Consider the following 17140-nt stretch of genomic DNA (forward strand, 5'->3'; position numbering starts at 1 on the left):
TCTGACAGAGGAAGGGAATGCCTTTAGAAAAAGTTACCTGTAGTCTTTCTTTGGACAAGGAAGTAAACAAATATTTATGTAACTAGTTTTGATGCTTTAATTTTGTGTCATTGCACTATAATTCATACTTACACTTGAATATGCATCATTAACTGTTAAGTTCCATTTTACACCCAGAAATACATTCCATGACTTGGAGAAAAGGGGAAGAAAAATCAATACAAACAAGGTGTGTCAGAAAGTGGTATAAAATAAGATTTATTTGCAAATCATTTTGACAATAAGGAGACACGCATGTCTGAGCTGTGCATTTTGGGGATTACATGTCATTCCCTTCCGCCTTCTGAGATTTCCATTTGTATGCAATATGGGATACCTCTAGAATTCAGAATGAACTTTGAAGTGTTCTTTTTTGCCTTGCTGTGCTAAATAACTCTTTCCACAGGCACACTATGGGAGAGTCGAAGTCTTTGTAATGAGAACATGTCACAGGAAATGCATGAGGAAATAACCTTGGCTTAGGAAGAAAACTGTCGCAGGAGAGCTGTTTCACATTTGTTTAACAGCGTTAAGCGCTTCAAAATACCCACAAGGAGAAGTGCCAGTGCTGTAAGTAAAACAAAACAAAAAAAACCCAAAACAAAACCCAACAAATGCCAACATCTACCCCAAACCCCACAGCTATACTGAAACCTCAGATTTCCTTCCTATGTAAGAATGCACAGTACATCTGGTTATGACCTGAGTTCCCTCTCTTGGAAGCTAAAGAGCTGTGTCTCACAAAAATAAAAGTTCAAAATTTAATAATAATTACTGGATAGAAATGAACACAGGGCAAAGGCAAAACAAAGCAAGAACTGATTTACCTCAGCATCTGATTGTGGGAGGGTAATCCCTAAGTTATGGTTAGTCACAGCAGCTGAAGAGGAAGACAGCAGTATCTTCAGATCATTTCCCCAATTTATTTCCACTCTTCTCCCTGATCTCACTCCCTGTGTCTTTCAAAAAGCTAGGAAATGTCAACTCTGAAGTCATATTTTAAATTATATGAGATAGGAAGTCTATTTTGAAAACCCTATATGATTAAGTTATCTGACCACATTAAGCATACCTTGTTCTAGTGGAAAGTCCAATGGGAACACCATGAAACAAAGAAATAGTTACCCGGAGAGCAAATCAAGGCATCTGAACTAGATCTATTTTCAATGGAGTTCTAGAAAATATTTCTTTTTATAACAAAGAGGGATTATTCTTTTCCTTTATGAAGCTCAAAATAATCCCAATATTTGACACTGGAAAAATAATAATTCTTTTCCTATAAATATGGTAATTCAAATAGTCTAGATGTCATTGTCACCAGTTCAAATAAGGCATTAATGAACGCATTAGATCATTCAAGTCTAAACAAACAGGTTATATACATAAAAACAAGGCCAAAAAATTAGAACAACCACATAGAGGTAAGAACTATTATATTAGTGACAGCCATTTCACTTAATTAGGCAACAAAAACTGGAAATAATAATAGAATCTTAGAGACAATATTTTATTTTGAAAGACTAAAGACTATTTTACTTTAGAAAGACTAAAAAAAGATCCAACTGAAAGCTGATCATCAGTCCACGCTCTCCCATCATGGGGGTCTCCCTACCCCTTACCCCTTCTGGGGATCTTAGTGCGTCTTTATGGATTAAATATATTTGGTCATTTCACATCAACCATTACTGAAATGATCCTGGGAGCAAGGCGCAGAGTCCAGGATTCTCTTCAAGCTGAATGCCGTAGCTAACATTAGATTGCCTCCTGAACAAGCTTAAAACAGAAAAACTGAGAGACAAAGATTTCAAAACAAATCTTACGTTGACAAACATTGCCCTCTTCAACCCCAACTCGGACATCTTCAGAGAACAGCAAGAATTAACAATTGCCTCCGGTGCATACGCTCTCCCATTAGACAGTGCCAAGGCTTTACTCTTCTAAGCCATGGGTATCCCCGTATTTGTGGTGTAGTAAAACGTAAATACAGTTAAACTGAGGTTTTTTTGACTTCTATTTGGGCAACAGAGATGCACAGCAGCAATTAAACTGCAGGTGCCAACATTCTGTATCGAGCCCCAGATTTCATGGTTTTAACAGTATTTTTGCAATATAAAATTTGCCACATCTCATTAAGATTCCAAAGTTTGGAATACCCCTATCCTGAAAGTCCACTATTTGCTGAGGAAGTATCATATTTACTGAAAAAGCAAATTAGCTCTGAGCACACCATCTTTAATGATACCACTTTAAAAAGACCCCATGCAGTCTTACAAGTTTTGTTCTCTAACATATCCAGGTCAAAAACCTAGAAATGCTCAGGGGTATTTAGGAGAAGTCTTGCAGAAGTGATACAGTTTTTAATTGTCATTAAAGGTTTTGGCAGAATAATGTTATATGAAATCTGTAATACACTTGCTAATGTTTATAATCCAATATCAGTTATAAGAAGTATTATTGCATCTTAAGCGTAAAAATATAGGAGGTTCTATAAAGAAAATTAAAATAGCATTAATCTAATATTGATAGTCATATAAAATAACTCACAATTATGTAAGTTTCCATATTCAATTACACATTTAAAAATAAGTTATAAAAATAATTAAGCTTCTTTAAAACCCCTAAGATATTTTCTTTTAGGAGTTTTTACTCATATCTACTGATTGTCTAGCATCGGCAACAGCTTCTGGTACTCGAACAGTCATATTATCCATTGATTTCTTCAAGCAGATTTGGCAGCCTAAACGTGATCTGTAGAGAAATATAACATTGTCATTAGTTCTAACCAATCATACATCTAACAGCACTTACCCCCTTATGCCTCCAGCATTCAGGCATCCCAAACACATCATGATCTAGAAACAGCCATCCTTGTGCATGGTCTTAATCAAGACCAGTAGTGAACTGCATGCATCAATGCAAAGATATAAGTGGCAATAATCATGATTTACATCAAGTAACAGAGCTCAGTACATTGGAAAATTGTACACCGAGTACTTCCTACTTGCTGAGACAACATATAATAAGGGCGACTCTTCCATTTTCAATGGTTCACTAATAGTTCAATTAAGTGCAGGGAATGACACTTGATCTCCAAAGGGAGATTTTTCATCTCTCTCGAGATGAAGGCAATGAATTTGAATGAAAACCTCAGAGAAAGCATTGCCTAACCCACCCAGGGTCTGAAGACAGCCCAGTGTTTTGAAACTGAACAACTCAAGATTGGGTCATTAAGTCAGAAAGGTAAGAGTGAAGACACAAGAAACACAGGAAGGAATAGGATAAATATTCACGGCACCTGAGAAGATGCAATCCTTCATTTTTCTACCTATCATTCTGCATGAACAGATCTTGTACGGGAGGAATTAAAATCAAAAGGTTTCACACCACCACCAAATTCTGCAGACACCACAAGCCACTTCTGTCACTGGGATATCTTTAATCCAGTGGCCATGCCTTGGTACTTAAGTATAGAATACTTAAACGTCACAAAAAGGATAGGCAATGTTCTGTAGCAGCAGTTGAATAATAATTTAATTGGTATAGGAATGTAGGCAGAGATATTGTAAGAAATGGTACTACATTAATATCTGTACAGAACTCTTTCAAGCATGTAGTAATCAACTATTGTTAAAGCTCCCAATCCAGTGCTACACACAAAAGTAATACTTCCATGTAAATGGCTGTATACATCAACTTCAAATTACCAGAGTGTATGTATAAATACATACATTACCAGAAGATTCAATCTCATGAATATGCATCCATAAGAATAGCTTTAGAAATGAACTCTGTTAGGCAGATGGGATTTCTGATATTTATATGTAGCATTGCCTGTAAGACTTTATTTTACTCAAGTGCCTGAAGTGCACTGAAGACCAATGCTAATTGCATACGTACTCTGCAGTGTGGCAATGGATTCACTTCATGTGAATTAACACTGCCCTTTGTTTTGAGCCTGCTACACAGCAGTACAGACAACTAGGCAGCACTAAGTAACAGTGAGAAACAAACTATCTTCTTCTATTCAAATTCTTCCACAGCATTTACAATTTTATAGATATTTAACCAGATTCCACCACACCTTAAAGCTGAGGAAGCTTGGACTCCCCCAAAAAGATAAGATGATTTATTCAATCCCTGCATGAAAGCTTCCCCCTTTAACCGCTTCTAAAGGCCTTCCCTTTATTTCCTGTCATTCTGCTACTTAAAAAAAAAGGGGGAAAAAAACCCCACACAAACCAGGGAGTCAGAGTTGCACAAGTAAAAAGATTTTTTTCTAAAAAAAAAAAAAAAAAAAAAATCCATTTTCAGAATTTTCTGTATTTCTACCTGTTCCCACCTAATATTGCCAATGTTCCATTTACCTTTAAAACCACCAAACCTTAAGCTGACGTTCCTGGAAAGACACTAGCTGACAGCCTATTTCAAGTATGCAAAGTTACCACTATTCTACCCACCTCTCTATATGCATTTACCTGCACCTTTTAACACCAAATTTCTTTTCCTATCACCCAATGGCACAAGATCCTTGTGCACGTCTTCACTGATAGTTTTTGATTTTACCATACTGAGTAACATAACCAATTACTTATCCTTTACAGAGCCTTTGCTCTTAACCCATTACAACTCAAGACTTAGTAAAGAATTCCTGGACTGAAGTAACCTATGTGAACTGCAAGATCTATCTTCGTACTCAGTGACTCATTTGAAGAGCTCCCATATCTGTTACTTCCCTCTACAAAAGCTCTGTTGAATTCTTTCCTTACCAGCCCATAGACACATGATTAATGTGTCCAGTAGGGAATCACGGAATTGTCAGAGTTGGAAGGGACCTCTAGAAATCATCTAGTCCAACTCCCCTGCTAAAGCAGGATTGCCTAGAGCACATTACAGACTCACTGTTCTCCAGTTCCAGTGAAGTCATTTGAAAAGTTGGGTTGCTACCTTCCATTCCTTTGATGTGGAAGCAGTTTTAAACCAACTAATTAAGCCTTACAGACAGTAGTTCAGAAGTGGTGTACTGAATTCCTGTAGAACTCCTGGGCAAATGCTACCTAGTCATTACCATTTGTTACTACTCATTTTACTTATCCACTGTACTACTACTTCTACGGATACATCCGTTTGAGACAGACGCTCCAGGAAGAAAGAAATCTTCCAGTGCATGGACATCCCATAACATCTCTAGAGACAACAATGCAAGAGAAACTTTGCTTTTATGTTATCTTTTTATATTTTAAGTGCACCTTAAAGCGCACCTACATTACTCATTGGATCCTCATGCAGACAAGTGTTCTGCTTCTGATAGGTTAGAAACAAAAGTATTTTTCTACTTTTTAGCACGCTGTTTCTCAGCTTATTTTTTTCCTTCAGTATTTTTTTTAAACAGGTCTCCAGCCTATTAAGTGTGAGTTTACTTTATTCTTACATCTGCTGTAATTCTCCTAAGAGTGCCTTTTAGGTTCTGGCCCAAACCAATTCCTAAGTAGCTCTGGAGGCCAATGCTCTAATAAAAAAAATCTTTTTTCTTTGGCTATCTTTTTAATTAAACATTTAAAGCAAGGAGTTTTTACTGAAGAACTGAAAAACAGTAGAAAGCCAGAGCTCTCTGTTTAAATACTTCTGTTATTTTTTTTTCTCTCAAAGTGTTTCAGACAAAATTAAGTTTTAGACCCTCTGAAGACAGGTGCTTGTTGTGTCTATCAGGTTTTCCTGACATTGTGTTCTTGTGGCCAGGGATCTTTCATACGTGTGAGAGGGTGACTTCTCTGGAAGACAGAGCTTTAAGTGACTGATACTGGCTATAGGTTACCTGGTCTCTTGTGCTGATATAAACTTGTGTAATGGAGATGCACTACTATGCCCTGTCATAAGTGTAAAGATAAAAGGAAAGGACTTGCAAAACCCTGTGAGGTGTTAGCTGCCTGCTGTTCACGTGGGTATGTTATGTTCTACCATACAGGTCATGTGTACACCAGCAAGTAGTGCAGCCCACTAGGAATAGGTCTATGATGAGGATGTGACACCCTAATTACAAGGCATGTGATGGTGGGGAAGGCATAGAGCAGAGGGCTTCTTTTCTACTGCTAGTCTAAACCTATGCATTGAAATGCCCATTAGCAGTTACAGCACGCTTTGGGATTAGTTTCATCCAAAAGGGAATCTGGCTTATACGCACCAAGAGCACTCTGACACGAGTCAAAGCATGACAAGCAGGGGGCACTGCCATGTGGGACACTGTTTATCCTAGACAAGGCTCAGGGGGATGATCTTATCAATCTACATAAATACCAGAGATGTTGTAGAGTCTCCATCCTTGGAGATATTCAAAAGCCATCTGGACATGGTCCTGGGCATCGGCTCTAGGTGGCCCTGCTTGAACACGGGGTTGGACCAGATGACCTCAAGAGGTCCCCTCCAACCTCAACCCTTCTGTGATTCTGTGAAAAGAAGATCTGGCCGAAACTAAAATACTAACGTAAACAGTGTCACACAATACATTAACTAGCTACAGACTAATGGAGACAGAAAACAGAAGGGAAGGGAAACAAGAACAAGAAAATTCATGCACAAGAGCAGTGGCAAAGTTTTTGGTGAAGGAACTGGGTATTTCTCAGTATCTGACACTTCTGCATCAGACACCTCTGAAGAGCAAGTACAGGCAACTGCCACTCTTCAGTTATAAAAACAGTACTAACATCTTTTTAATATGAATTCAGATAAACAATATTTAAACTTGCCAGTCCCATTTGTGTAGCAGAATCCAGCTATTCATTAAAAATTGGTTTAGGTATTCTAAGAATACTGGACTGCACCATCTGCAAACCCTTATTTCCATTCTTTGATGTAGTGAAGTGTTATGTTGCCTTACGTTTCTGTGAGGCCATATGCCAGGTCCAGCATGTCCATCTCTTCATCAGTAATTGCATCTAGTTTCTCAAATATGTGTTCTTCAAAGATTAAATGACAAGTTGAACAGGCTAGCGTTCCTTCACATGCACCTAAAGAAAAATAAAATCAAGGTAACAGAAAATCCAAATTTCAAATTACAGCAGAACTTCAGAAGAAATACTTCATAAATAAGTGTTTGTCTCAAACAAGAAGTATCTCTGTTGATTAGTAAAGTTAATGTTTCATGTATTCCCACATTCACATATCTACTCTGCATTCAAGTGTCATTAGTATTTCTACAGTTCCTATAACATTAAGATTTACTTGAATGCTGTAGCTAGTGAAAATACTTAACTAATTCCCTTTCTACCATTTGAAGAGGGAAAAGCTTTCTACTATAAGAATGCAAAAGCAGAAAATGCTGTCAATCAACACGATTCAATTTAGTTCCAAGGTTGATCCTTCTTATCCCTCTCTTTCCCATGGTTTTGAGGTTTCCTCAAGCAGTTCAAGAAAAGACACCTGCTATCCAAAAAAATTCCTCAGAAGCACAGGAAGGAGGGATTTTATACATAGTATTTCTGACTCAACAGAACACTCATTCACTGCAAGGGTAGTTAGGACAGAGAAAGATGGTCTTCTCTGTGTTGAAGAGGCCAACATGTATTACTAGACAATCCAGCCTGAACCAAGCACCCAATAATTTGCTAGGGTTGAACAGAACAAGCATCAGCTACATCTACCTGCTACAGCAACATCACAGGACAGTAAGAGTTTGAATGCTAATTTGTCTCTGTCACTGTATAGGGCTGGCACAGAGTTCTCCACTTTGTTGAAAAAGAAACATGCAATGTCAAGAGGAGGAGAAAGCTGAACTCTTCATATTTGTGTAGTGAACGGGGTTGGAGCACACAACCCCCTACCTCTAATTTAAATTGGTAAGAGAGAAGCAGGTTAAGACATTAGCCAAGTTCCATTTATTTACTGATTTCCAGGGAAAGCAGAACCAAGAGTATTGTGACCACACCACTGTTGCACTCATACGGAAACAAAGGGAAGCAAGGCTGCATGTGTACACGCTGATATGAAAAGAACAGTGGGATTCATCATCAGACCACAGGAACCATACAGAAAGCACCCTGCTGTTACATGCAGTAACGGTATCAAGAGCACATATTCAAACTGAGCATGACCAGTCTCCAAGTACATACAAACACCTGTGAAAACAGAGTTTAAATAAAGTGCCAAATCATGTAAAACTTCTCGTACCAGCAATTTAAGTGGTTTAATGTTGGAGGAGGCAAGGGGAGAAGGGGGGAAAAAAAAAAAATAATCTCACAAACAAACCAACACAAAACCCACTGACCAGTCTATCTGAACAGTGGAAGGTGTCTCTGCAGCTGTAAAGCTAGCAGTAGCAAACAAACAGTGCAGCTGAATCACTCAACAGTTTTCTAAGTCTTTATACAAAGGTATTTCTATTACTATTACTGCACATGGGATGCCCTCTAGTGACAGAAATAGGCAAGATCTACATTTTACATTTTTTCTCCTCATTACTTTTTTCTAAACAGAGAACATACATTTCTACATTATTTACATCGCATTATTTTTCTGCCCTAGTATGATGTTTCATTAGCAAACTATTATGCAAATAGGCTAGCATCTGTTATAGTTAAAGATTGTCACAGTATCTCCAATGTTTAGTTTGGCTTCAGTTTATTGGCAGCATTATTTTTTTTTCCACTTTACCACAATGCTTTAACTGGTATTTACATAAGCTGAGAGAATATTTACTATAGAATACAGGCAGACTAGCCATAAGCCTTTATGACACATTTAATAAGTGATACATAAAGCTAGTTATCCCAACACATTACAGATTTTTAAGAGACAGTTCTACTTCCCCAAATGTATACAACTCCAGACATAAGAGATGCCTCAGACACAAGCCTGAGATTTAAAATCTTACAAAAGATTTTATTACTAGCAGTGAAATTTATTTGCATCTAAATAAAACACCTCAAATTTCAAACCATGTGTCCCGGTTTGAAGTAAAACCGAACCAATTTTCTGTTCTGTAACTTTACATCCTAGCTAGGCCTCTTCTAACTGTCTGAAATTAACGGCATATTGTGGAGAAAACTGCTCGTTCTCAGAATGATAAGACCAATGTTTGTGCTCCATGCCAAGGAATGGTATGCAGGGAGGCCCTTGCTTATACTTATTGCTATAACAACCAAGGTCAGCCCATTTCGTTATTTGCCCCCTTAGGGGGTCAGAAACGGAAAAAACGTAGAGGGGTCACATCGGTGGGGAGGAGTGGACAGGACAGGTGACCCAAACCTGACCAACTGGGGTATTCCATCCCATCTGCCCCATGCTCAGTATAAAAGCTGAGGGATCAAAGGGTCAACCCTCTTCCTGCGATGGCCGATGTCCAGAGAGGACTCTGTCTGTTCATCTGCCTTTGATCCTGATCCGTGTGTTCCTGACTCCAGAGCTGGAATCCAGTTCCCATTTGTCACTGAGTCCAGTCTGGGACTTCCCCAGTGCCTGCCGGTGATGTGACTGTCATCCTGGGAGCTTGATACGGTTTTGTATATACTGTATCTATTTCATTATTTTTCTTCTTTATTTTTATTTTAATATTAATTCTTCATTAAAGTAGTTTAGTTCATTCTAAACTTCTGAATCTCCTTATCTCTTTCTCTCCTCTCTCTCTCTTTTGGGGGGGGGGGGGGGGGGGGGGGAAGGGTCATCTGTCAGTCTGGTTTCAGTAAATTCGGCTGAAACCACAACACCGTGGTACACTAGTCTACTTTTTTTTTCCTCCAATTGATCCATGCTACACATTCACCCATGTACTTGTACTTCTGCTTTCTGCTTTAGTTTGTACTATTAATTCTTAAGCTGATGTTCATGTAAATACTTGTCCTGAGGTATTTACTTGCCATTATCAAATACTACTGCTTTGCATGGGCAGAATCCTACAACTTGAATGGAACTAACTATGGAAAGTGCAAAAGTTTGAAGGAATATGGAGGTGTTATAACTTCCTCCTATTTTGATTTTAAATAAAACTCATTCTGAGTTAGAATTTCACTAGGGCATTGGTCTCCTTTACCCCAGTCCTTCGGTAAGAATTAACCTTTTTGCTCCTCCTTGCTAACTGATACGGATTTAGTTGTTTCTTTCACTTAGCACTCAAATACTACAGCAATTCGTGCAACAAAAAGGGATAAGAAATTGAGACAGAACAGCAATAGAAAAGTAACCAGATACTGTTAGAAATACACCAGTTTTGTGTTGCCTCCAGAACATTTCAGTTCAGAAGAGTCTGCAAGTGGCATCTTTCAGATTCCACTTTGACAGCACTCTGTCCACATTACCCTCCTTTAACAATCAAGCAAGGCTCACCCCAAGTATTTTTTTTTTTTTAAGCTTCACCCAAAATATTTTATGTATCTGCAGGAAAAAAGAAATGGGGAGAAAGTCCAAATAAAGTGTACAGCTAGGTTTTATAAATAAATTCATAAATATTCACTTATAGTTAAACTTCACAAACTTAAGGGTCTCTTCAACTTAAATGATTCTATGATTCTATAAATATTTATGAATAAACTAGTAATAGAATATAGTTTCTAGACACTAAATGCAGAATTCAGTGAATCTACTTACCAAAACCATCTATGTCTAGATTATTATCAACAACAACATCCAGCAGCGAATCCCCAGGCTTTCCTTTGGCTGTTAGTTTGTCACCATCACGGTTTATGAAATGAACAGTTATTTTATCTTCTGAGCTGAAAAATGAAAGTATATAATGGAATTAAAGAAAACTCAAGAAATTTTTAGATATTTAAATCGGATTGAATACTACTAAACCAGTAACCACTATCAACTCTAAGAACATGGAAACCTAATTTACTGTCCTTTAAAAGCTGTAGCAGTAAATGCCTATACCTGTTGTGCATCAAACACGATGACTTGAGTTTGCATTTTTTCACTAGACGCTATATAGGGTCCTGATGTTTTGCCTTTCACCGAAGACAGAGCCATTTTATTTTAGGCACAGTATTTGTATTTTTATCAAACAAAAGAGTTTATTTTAGATATTTCTCTTTGCACCTTTCTGCAGACTCTTGCTTTGGATTTATGAAGCTTTAATTGTTCTTGTCATTTAGGACAAATTTTAAACTTTCCCATTTCTGCTTAGCTTTTAAGGCATTTCATTAGTTCCAAAACTTAATTCTCCTCGCAAAAATGGAAATTCTCCAAAAGCATTCTGCTTTTTTCGAGCACAGATTCTCTTAAGATTTCACCTTTTAAATATCGCTTCCAGTGAAATTCAGTTTTGACACTGGCTTCAAAGAAAGGAGGTTTTGTATTTTCCCCTTTGCTTCTCAGGCAATTATGTTTATTTAAGAAAAAATTTTCTTGCATTCTGCATAAAAATTTCTTATGACTAAAGCTTTTAATATGCGAAAAAAATAGAGGGGTTGTGTGTTCCATACTTTGTTATTTCACATGGAAATTAAAGGAAACCTTCTACTATACTAAAAAATAAAGCAGTTTGCTTGTTTTTAAACAGTCTATTTTCTTTCCTATAGTAAGTGAGCAAAACAAGAAAAACTTGTTGGATAGACAGTGAAGAAACCTGCCAAGAGATCAGAGACAGAAATGGAACAACTGAAATCTAACGCAAAAATTCTATGTTTCAATGTGAAATCCACATTTAACAACTGCATTTTTAATATTACCTTTAATATTTCTAGTAACTGTGGGCCTTGATTGATCTATCATATGGAAAACATTCAAGCTTGAAAAACCAAGTCACCCCCCTGGAAAACTCTAACCTGTAGAGCTGAATATTAAAGCAAAAATTTGAAAGTGGCCACACTGAAACATCAGTAAACAGATTATTTTTTGAACTGGCTGTAAAAGAAAATGTGTTTTAGCAATCCCAGCCCTAGCTTGTTTTGAAAAACAACAAGTGTTTGTCGTTCTAGTCTTAATACTTGCCACAACTGTAAGCTCAGTTGGCAGTAGTACATGCTGTGATTCACTATGATGTCATGTTCAATTCTTGTCATATCACCCCTCAGTCCATTCTCCAGAAGGCAGCCACAAGCTGCTATTAACTATAAATTGCTTCCATAATTATAATCAATAATGAAGGACTGACCTTGCTGGATAATAAGATTCAGTAATCTTAAAGATGTAGCTTTACAAAATGTAATTATTGTTGCACAGTCACCTGTAGTATCAAAGGACCACCTCCAAAAAACCATTCTGTGGGGGTTTAAGCTACCACTCTGCTCTCCTTTCTACTCCTCTGCTGTGCTAACACCTCCCACAGCACAACCAAGGAAACAAACACCCACATCTCAGATATACTAGTACAAAATTCACCACCTTCACTGGTAGTTTAAGACCGAAGGGTCACCATCACTAAACCATGTCACTAAGCACTATGTCAACTCATCTTTTAAATACCTCCAGGGATGGTGCCTCAACCACTTCCCTGGGTAGCCCATTCCAATGCTTAATAACCCTTTCAGTGTAAAAATTTTTCCTAATATCCAATCTGAACCTCCCCTGGTACAACTTGAAGCCATTTCCTCTTGTTCTATCAGAGAAGAGACTGACCACCACCTCGCTACAGCCTCCTTTCTGGTAGTTGTAGAGAGCGATAAGCGGTTAAGTCCCTTGTCCAGATCATTGATAAAGATGTTAAAGAGAACCAGCCCCGACACCAAGCTGTGGGGGATACCACTCACGACTGGCCACCAACTGGATGTACTTGCAGATGTACTTGCATTTATGGGCATCAATGTGACAAGTACTAAATATTTGTTCAATATCTAAAACATACCCTTTCCTCTATTGTAGGATGAGGCAATCAAAAGTAATATGGACCAAACAGCAAGGTGTCTGGCCATCCATCAGATCACCAGAACCCTTGTGAAAGGCAAGTCATCTCCCTCCCAGTTTTCAAAACACACCTGAAACTGTCTTTACCTGTGATTACACTTTAATCTGGCACAGAAGAAGAGTCCTGCCCTCCCTCCTTTCTTCCTTCTATCTCCAGCACTCACACTATCATGCAGTAAACTGGGTCTGGAAACAAAACTGGCCAGAAACCAATCTTCACAGCTCAATGGCCACACGAACGTCAGATCCGGTACACAGACAGATCGACCCATTCTATGGCATCAGTTTAAAACAATTGTGTAATACAACTTTATGATGCAATAACACAATCTAAGCTTAATGATCATCTTAAGCCAATCTCCTTCTAATATAAAAGTGTGGGTTTGGGTGATCCTCACTCCAAATTGCCCTGCCATCATCCTTACCGGTATTACCACAGGTCAACTCATTTTGCTAATCTGGCTGAAAAATCAACCATAAAAACCAAAGCAGTCTCAGCTGAATCAGCAAAACTGACAGAAGTGCCACTGCCCACAACAAAAATGAGGAAAGAGGAGTTGGATCCCCTTTTCAGTAGTGACAATCTTACATTAGATTGAGACAGTTGCGGAGCTGAACTGTGGCTGTGCATGCCTAATCGATGGGGCACGCAGCAAGGCGACAAAACAAAGCACCTCCGCTGACTTTTGTTAAAGATCGCTACAGCAGTTAATCTTTTATACAAGACCTAATCCACCCTGCTTGATAATTAAAATTTATTTGTAATAAGAAGGCTATCTGTAACTTTAAGTCTTCCAATAGGATCTGGTTTTCTACTATTGCCATCTTTACCACTCTTCCCACAGCCAAAATGTTTAATATTTAAAAAAAAAAAAAAAAAAAGCACTGAGGCTTTATTGTGCTTGAGCCTGAGTGGTGAAGATACTTTCAGAAGCCTGTGTACAGAATAATCAGACTAGTCAGACATTCAAAACACACACTGTGCAGGTATTTTCAGTGGCTGGGAGGCACCATTAAAAAAATAAAAATCACACCTACATGAAACAATAATTAGGCTTTATAAATTTCAAATAACATGGCTTTTGTTTACCCAGACATTGTTTGCATGAAGAAAAAAAAGAAACAAACACCACCATACTGTGAACTAGTCACAGGCAATTAACATGAAACGTGCCAGGTCTATGCAAGCACAAACAGCCTCAGGATTATCAGGAAGAACAAAACATTTTGTGTAATCTGCAGGAAGCATAAGTATCCCAGTTCATGCTCAGATGAACCCTTTTCACCAGATGTAAAATAGAACTAATTTCTTCACATGGTTGCCACAGTATTATGAGCCTTGTTATCAAGCTTCCCTAGGATACCCTAAATTAAGCAAACTGCAAATTCAGAAGAGCACCAGAGAAATATTAAGTGCTGTTCATTGTCCCTGCCATGCAAAAAAAGTGTAAGTACTGCAAGAATCCTGACAACCACCTCTTCCCCCTTAAAAGAAGTATCCTTTTGAATCTTTGGTTATTACTTTTAAATTAAGAATCACCTCTTACGTTCCTCCAAACAAAACATAAAGAAGTTTTGTAGCCTGGCGTTGCGCATGGCGAGACCAACTATTATTTCCAGTTCCTTTTTTAAACGGTAAATCTAACAGTCCTAACTAATTACCTAGAGTTCCATGAATGAAATGATTATAAAGGCCTCAAATTACAGAAGTTGTAAATCTGAACTAATCTTTAAAACATGTAGTAATTATGCTGTACAATATTTTTGGTGCACAACTATCTAAATGGGTTTAGTAGACTTCTGACATAACTACTGTCCACCACAAAATGAAAAGGGAGGATAATGGATAAAAATAGAGCAAGAGAAAGAATGAAACAGAAATGAAAATGTAACACCTGATGCTTCACCAGAGTCCTTGGGAACCTCTAGAATCCGCAAGAATCACCTCAGCTGATGATTTAGATAGCTAGGTCTTCATCCTCTAGGCACAAATACATGATTTTTTTGTATATGTAAAATCAGCTGTATCTTTTTACTGGAATAACACTAACTGACTATATAAAGTTTAGGAACTGGGTCACAAATAGTATTATGTCCAGAAATGGTAGGACGAGAGAAAATAACTTGCACATAAATGGAGAAAACACTAATATATGGAAGAAACAAGCATTTTCTTTTTCTCCCAACTCGCTCAGCCAGGTTATAACATGGAGTATATAAACAATACATGTGAAGTACTTGTTTGTACGAGCTTTTTTGCTAGTACGCTTGTGCAATGAATGTGAATAAATTCCAATCTGTGTTCAGTCTGTTTGTGAAATAGCTGAGGGATTACAGGCCTTTCATTACTATTAGGTAAGGAAATGTTTTCCCTTTTTACTATTCTTTTTCCTTCTGTTTTCACCCTGCTCAATAATTTTACAGCTTTTAAAAATTTGACAATTCTTTACAAAGAAGACTTTGAATGAAAAGCTCCCCATCAGGGACCTCAAGTGGGTCAGGGCACCCACTCAGTGGGTACTTATTTTTAAGACAGTCAGCAGGGTCACTCAGAGAAGAGATCTAAACTAGCAACTTACCTATCTCATATGGGAATCCTAGACTAAAAAGTCAGTTTGTCTCTCCATATTAAAAGTATCTGCTGGAACAAAGCAAAAGAACCCCTACAGGAAAGTTTAAAAACAAAATATTGAAACAGCATTGATAGGAAGAGCACTACCCAACCCTCTGGAAACAGGCTAGGCAACACCCCTGATATTGGGCAGCTGATTCCAGGTCTTGTTCCAAGTCAAAGAAACTTCTCTAGCAACCAAGTAAATTAGGCTTTTAAAACTTCTGTATTTTAAATACTGAAAGTTAACTGTATGCTCTGACCTGTTGTCAAACATACAAGCTACAAGCCAGAAGGCCATGCATAAACACAGTCTTTGACTACCTGTACTGTTGCAAATCTATAGTTGTGTGATGTAGAGTATTAAATGTCTACAGACATAAGGCATTTTGAGACACCTACTCATGCATACTGGTGAGGAGGGGTTCTGCACACTTGGAGGCACAAATGCTCTTCAGTAAAGAAAAACTACCAAAGGCAGAAGAGACCTTCAGTATTGGGTTCTCTCTGATGTGCTGTACTTCTACCCTAAGTCTAGCCTGACTTTCACAAAAAAAAAGTAATAAAAAAAGCCAGTACTGCACCGCATGAGAAAGCAACATTGATAAGGCCACAACCTTTTACAAAACTAGTTCGAAGATTAGGAACCCTAGTTTAACTTTCCATAACATTATCAGCTCTTCCAACGGGGTTCCGGATCACATAGGCCCTGTGGTTTAACGGGGCCGAAGGGCCTGTGCGGTGCCTAACCCGGGCGGGTCCCCGGGCCTCTCCAGCCAACAGCCCCCGGCACAGCCCTGCGGGCCACTGCTCGTCCCTCCGACACCGCGGGGGGAGGCGGCCGGAAGGTTCGCAAAGCGTTCCACTGCCACCGCCACAGCAGCCGCAGGCGGGACGGCCAGAGACGGGGCGCAGCGCGGCCCTGAGGGGCCCAGGAAGAGGCCGGGTCCGGGACAGCGGGGCACCGAGCGACCGGGGGAAGGTCACGCAGCGCCGGCCCGGCCGCGCCACAGGCGGCCGTTGGCCCCGGGTGCCCTCAGCGCCGAGGCCCAGGCAGCGGCCCGGCGCTGCTGCGGCGGCAGGAAGGCGGCCGCTGCTGTGAGGAACCCGCACGGCTCCTCACGGCTCCGACCCTCTTACCTGAGCGCCGCCCGGGCAGAGAGGCTGAACAGCCGGGCTGCCCTCAGAGCAGCGGCGGCGGGCCTGCCGCATCCCGGCCTCGTCCCGGCTACCGGCGAGGCGGAGAAGAGCCAGCGGCAGGAGGAAGCAGCGACGGCCCGTAGGAGCCGGCCCGGCCCCGGGGCAGCCATGGCGGCGGCAGGACGGGCGCGCGCGGCCTCCGCGCCGGCACCGGGGCAGGGGCAAAGTCCCACCGCTTACGCCTCCGGCGCGAACTGCGGCAATTCTCGCAGCCGTCTACGCAGCGCGCCTCCCGCCCCCTTTTGGCGGCGGTGAGAGGTGACCCCGCGCGGGGTTACGCAAAGTGCGCAGCCATGCGCTGAGGGAAGGGGCCGGGCCGTACGGAAAAGGCGCAGGGCGCCGCACGGTCGAGGGGCCGGTGCCGTCGTCTTACAGTCAGCTGCCCTCCTGCTGTCTCAGACCGCACCGTAGGCCGGTGACAGCTCTCTAGTTCCCACATCCAAGCCCTGGCCTAGTTTTCCT

The 17140-nt window shown here is 39.9% G+C and overlaps 1 protein-coding gene across 1 annotated transcript; it reads right to left on the reverse strand.

Moving 5' to 3' along the window:
- Positions 1-234: 234 nt before the first annotated feature.
- Positions 235-16892, reverse strand: FDX1 (ferredoxin 1). The gene is made up of 4 exons (XM_074148840.1): positions 16619-16892; positions 10612-10736; positions 6911-7040; positions 235-2787 (listed from the first exon to the last, which is right to left on the reverse strand). The coding sequence occupies exons 1-4, from the start codon at positions 16786-16788 to the stop codon at positions 2673-2675; spliced, it is 540 nt and encodes a 179-aa protein (XP_074004941.1). The 5' UTR covers positions 16789-16892; the 3' UTR covers positions 235-2672.
- Between the last annotated feature and the right edge of the window lie 248 nt (positions 16893-17140).

Source organism: Numenius arquata, chromosome 1 (assembly GCF_964106895.1).
Source record: "Numenius arquata chromosome 1, bNumArq3.hap1.1, whole genome shotgun sequence".
Classification (NCBI taxonomy): domain Eukaryota; kingdom Metazoa; phylum Chordata; class Aves; order Charadriiformes; family Scolopacidae; genus Numenius; species Numenius arquata.

What these genes read in the sequence shown, in the direction of transcription:
- FDX1 (XM_074148840.1), bottom strand. Translation starts at nt 16,788, where the DNA reads ATGGCTGCCCCGGGGCCGGGCCGGCTCCTACGGGCCGTCGCTGCTTCC. An exon ending in TCTGCCCGGGCGGCGCTCAG is followed by an intron (nt 10,737 to 16,618) that starts GTAAGAGGGTCG and finishes TTCATTTTTCAG; the next exon opens with CTCAGAAGATAAAATAACTG. An exon ending in TCTAGACATAGATGGTTTTG is followed by an intron (nt 7,041 to 10,611) that starts GTAAGTAGATTC and finishes ATTTTTCTTTAG; the next exon opens with GTGCATGTGAAGGAACGCTA.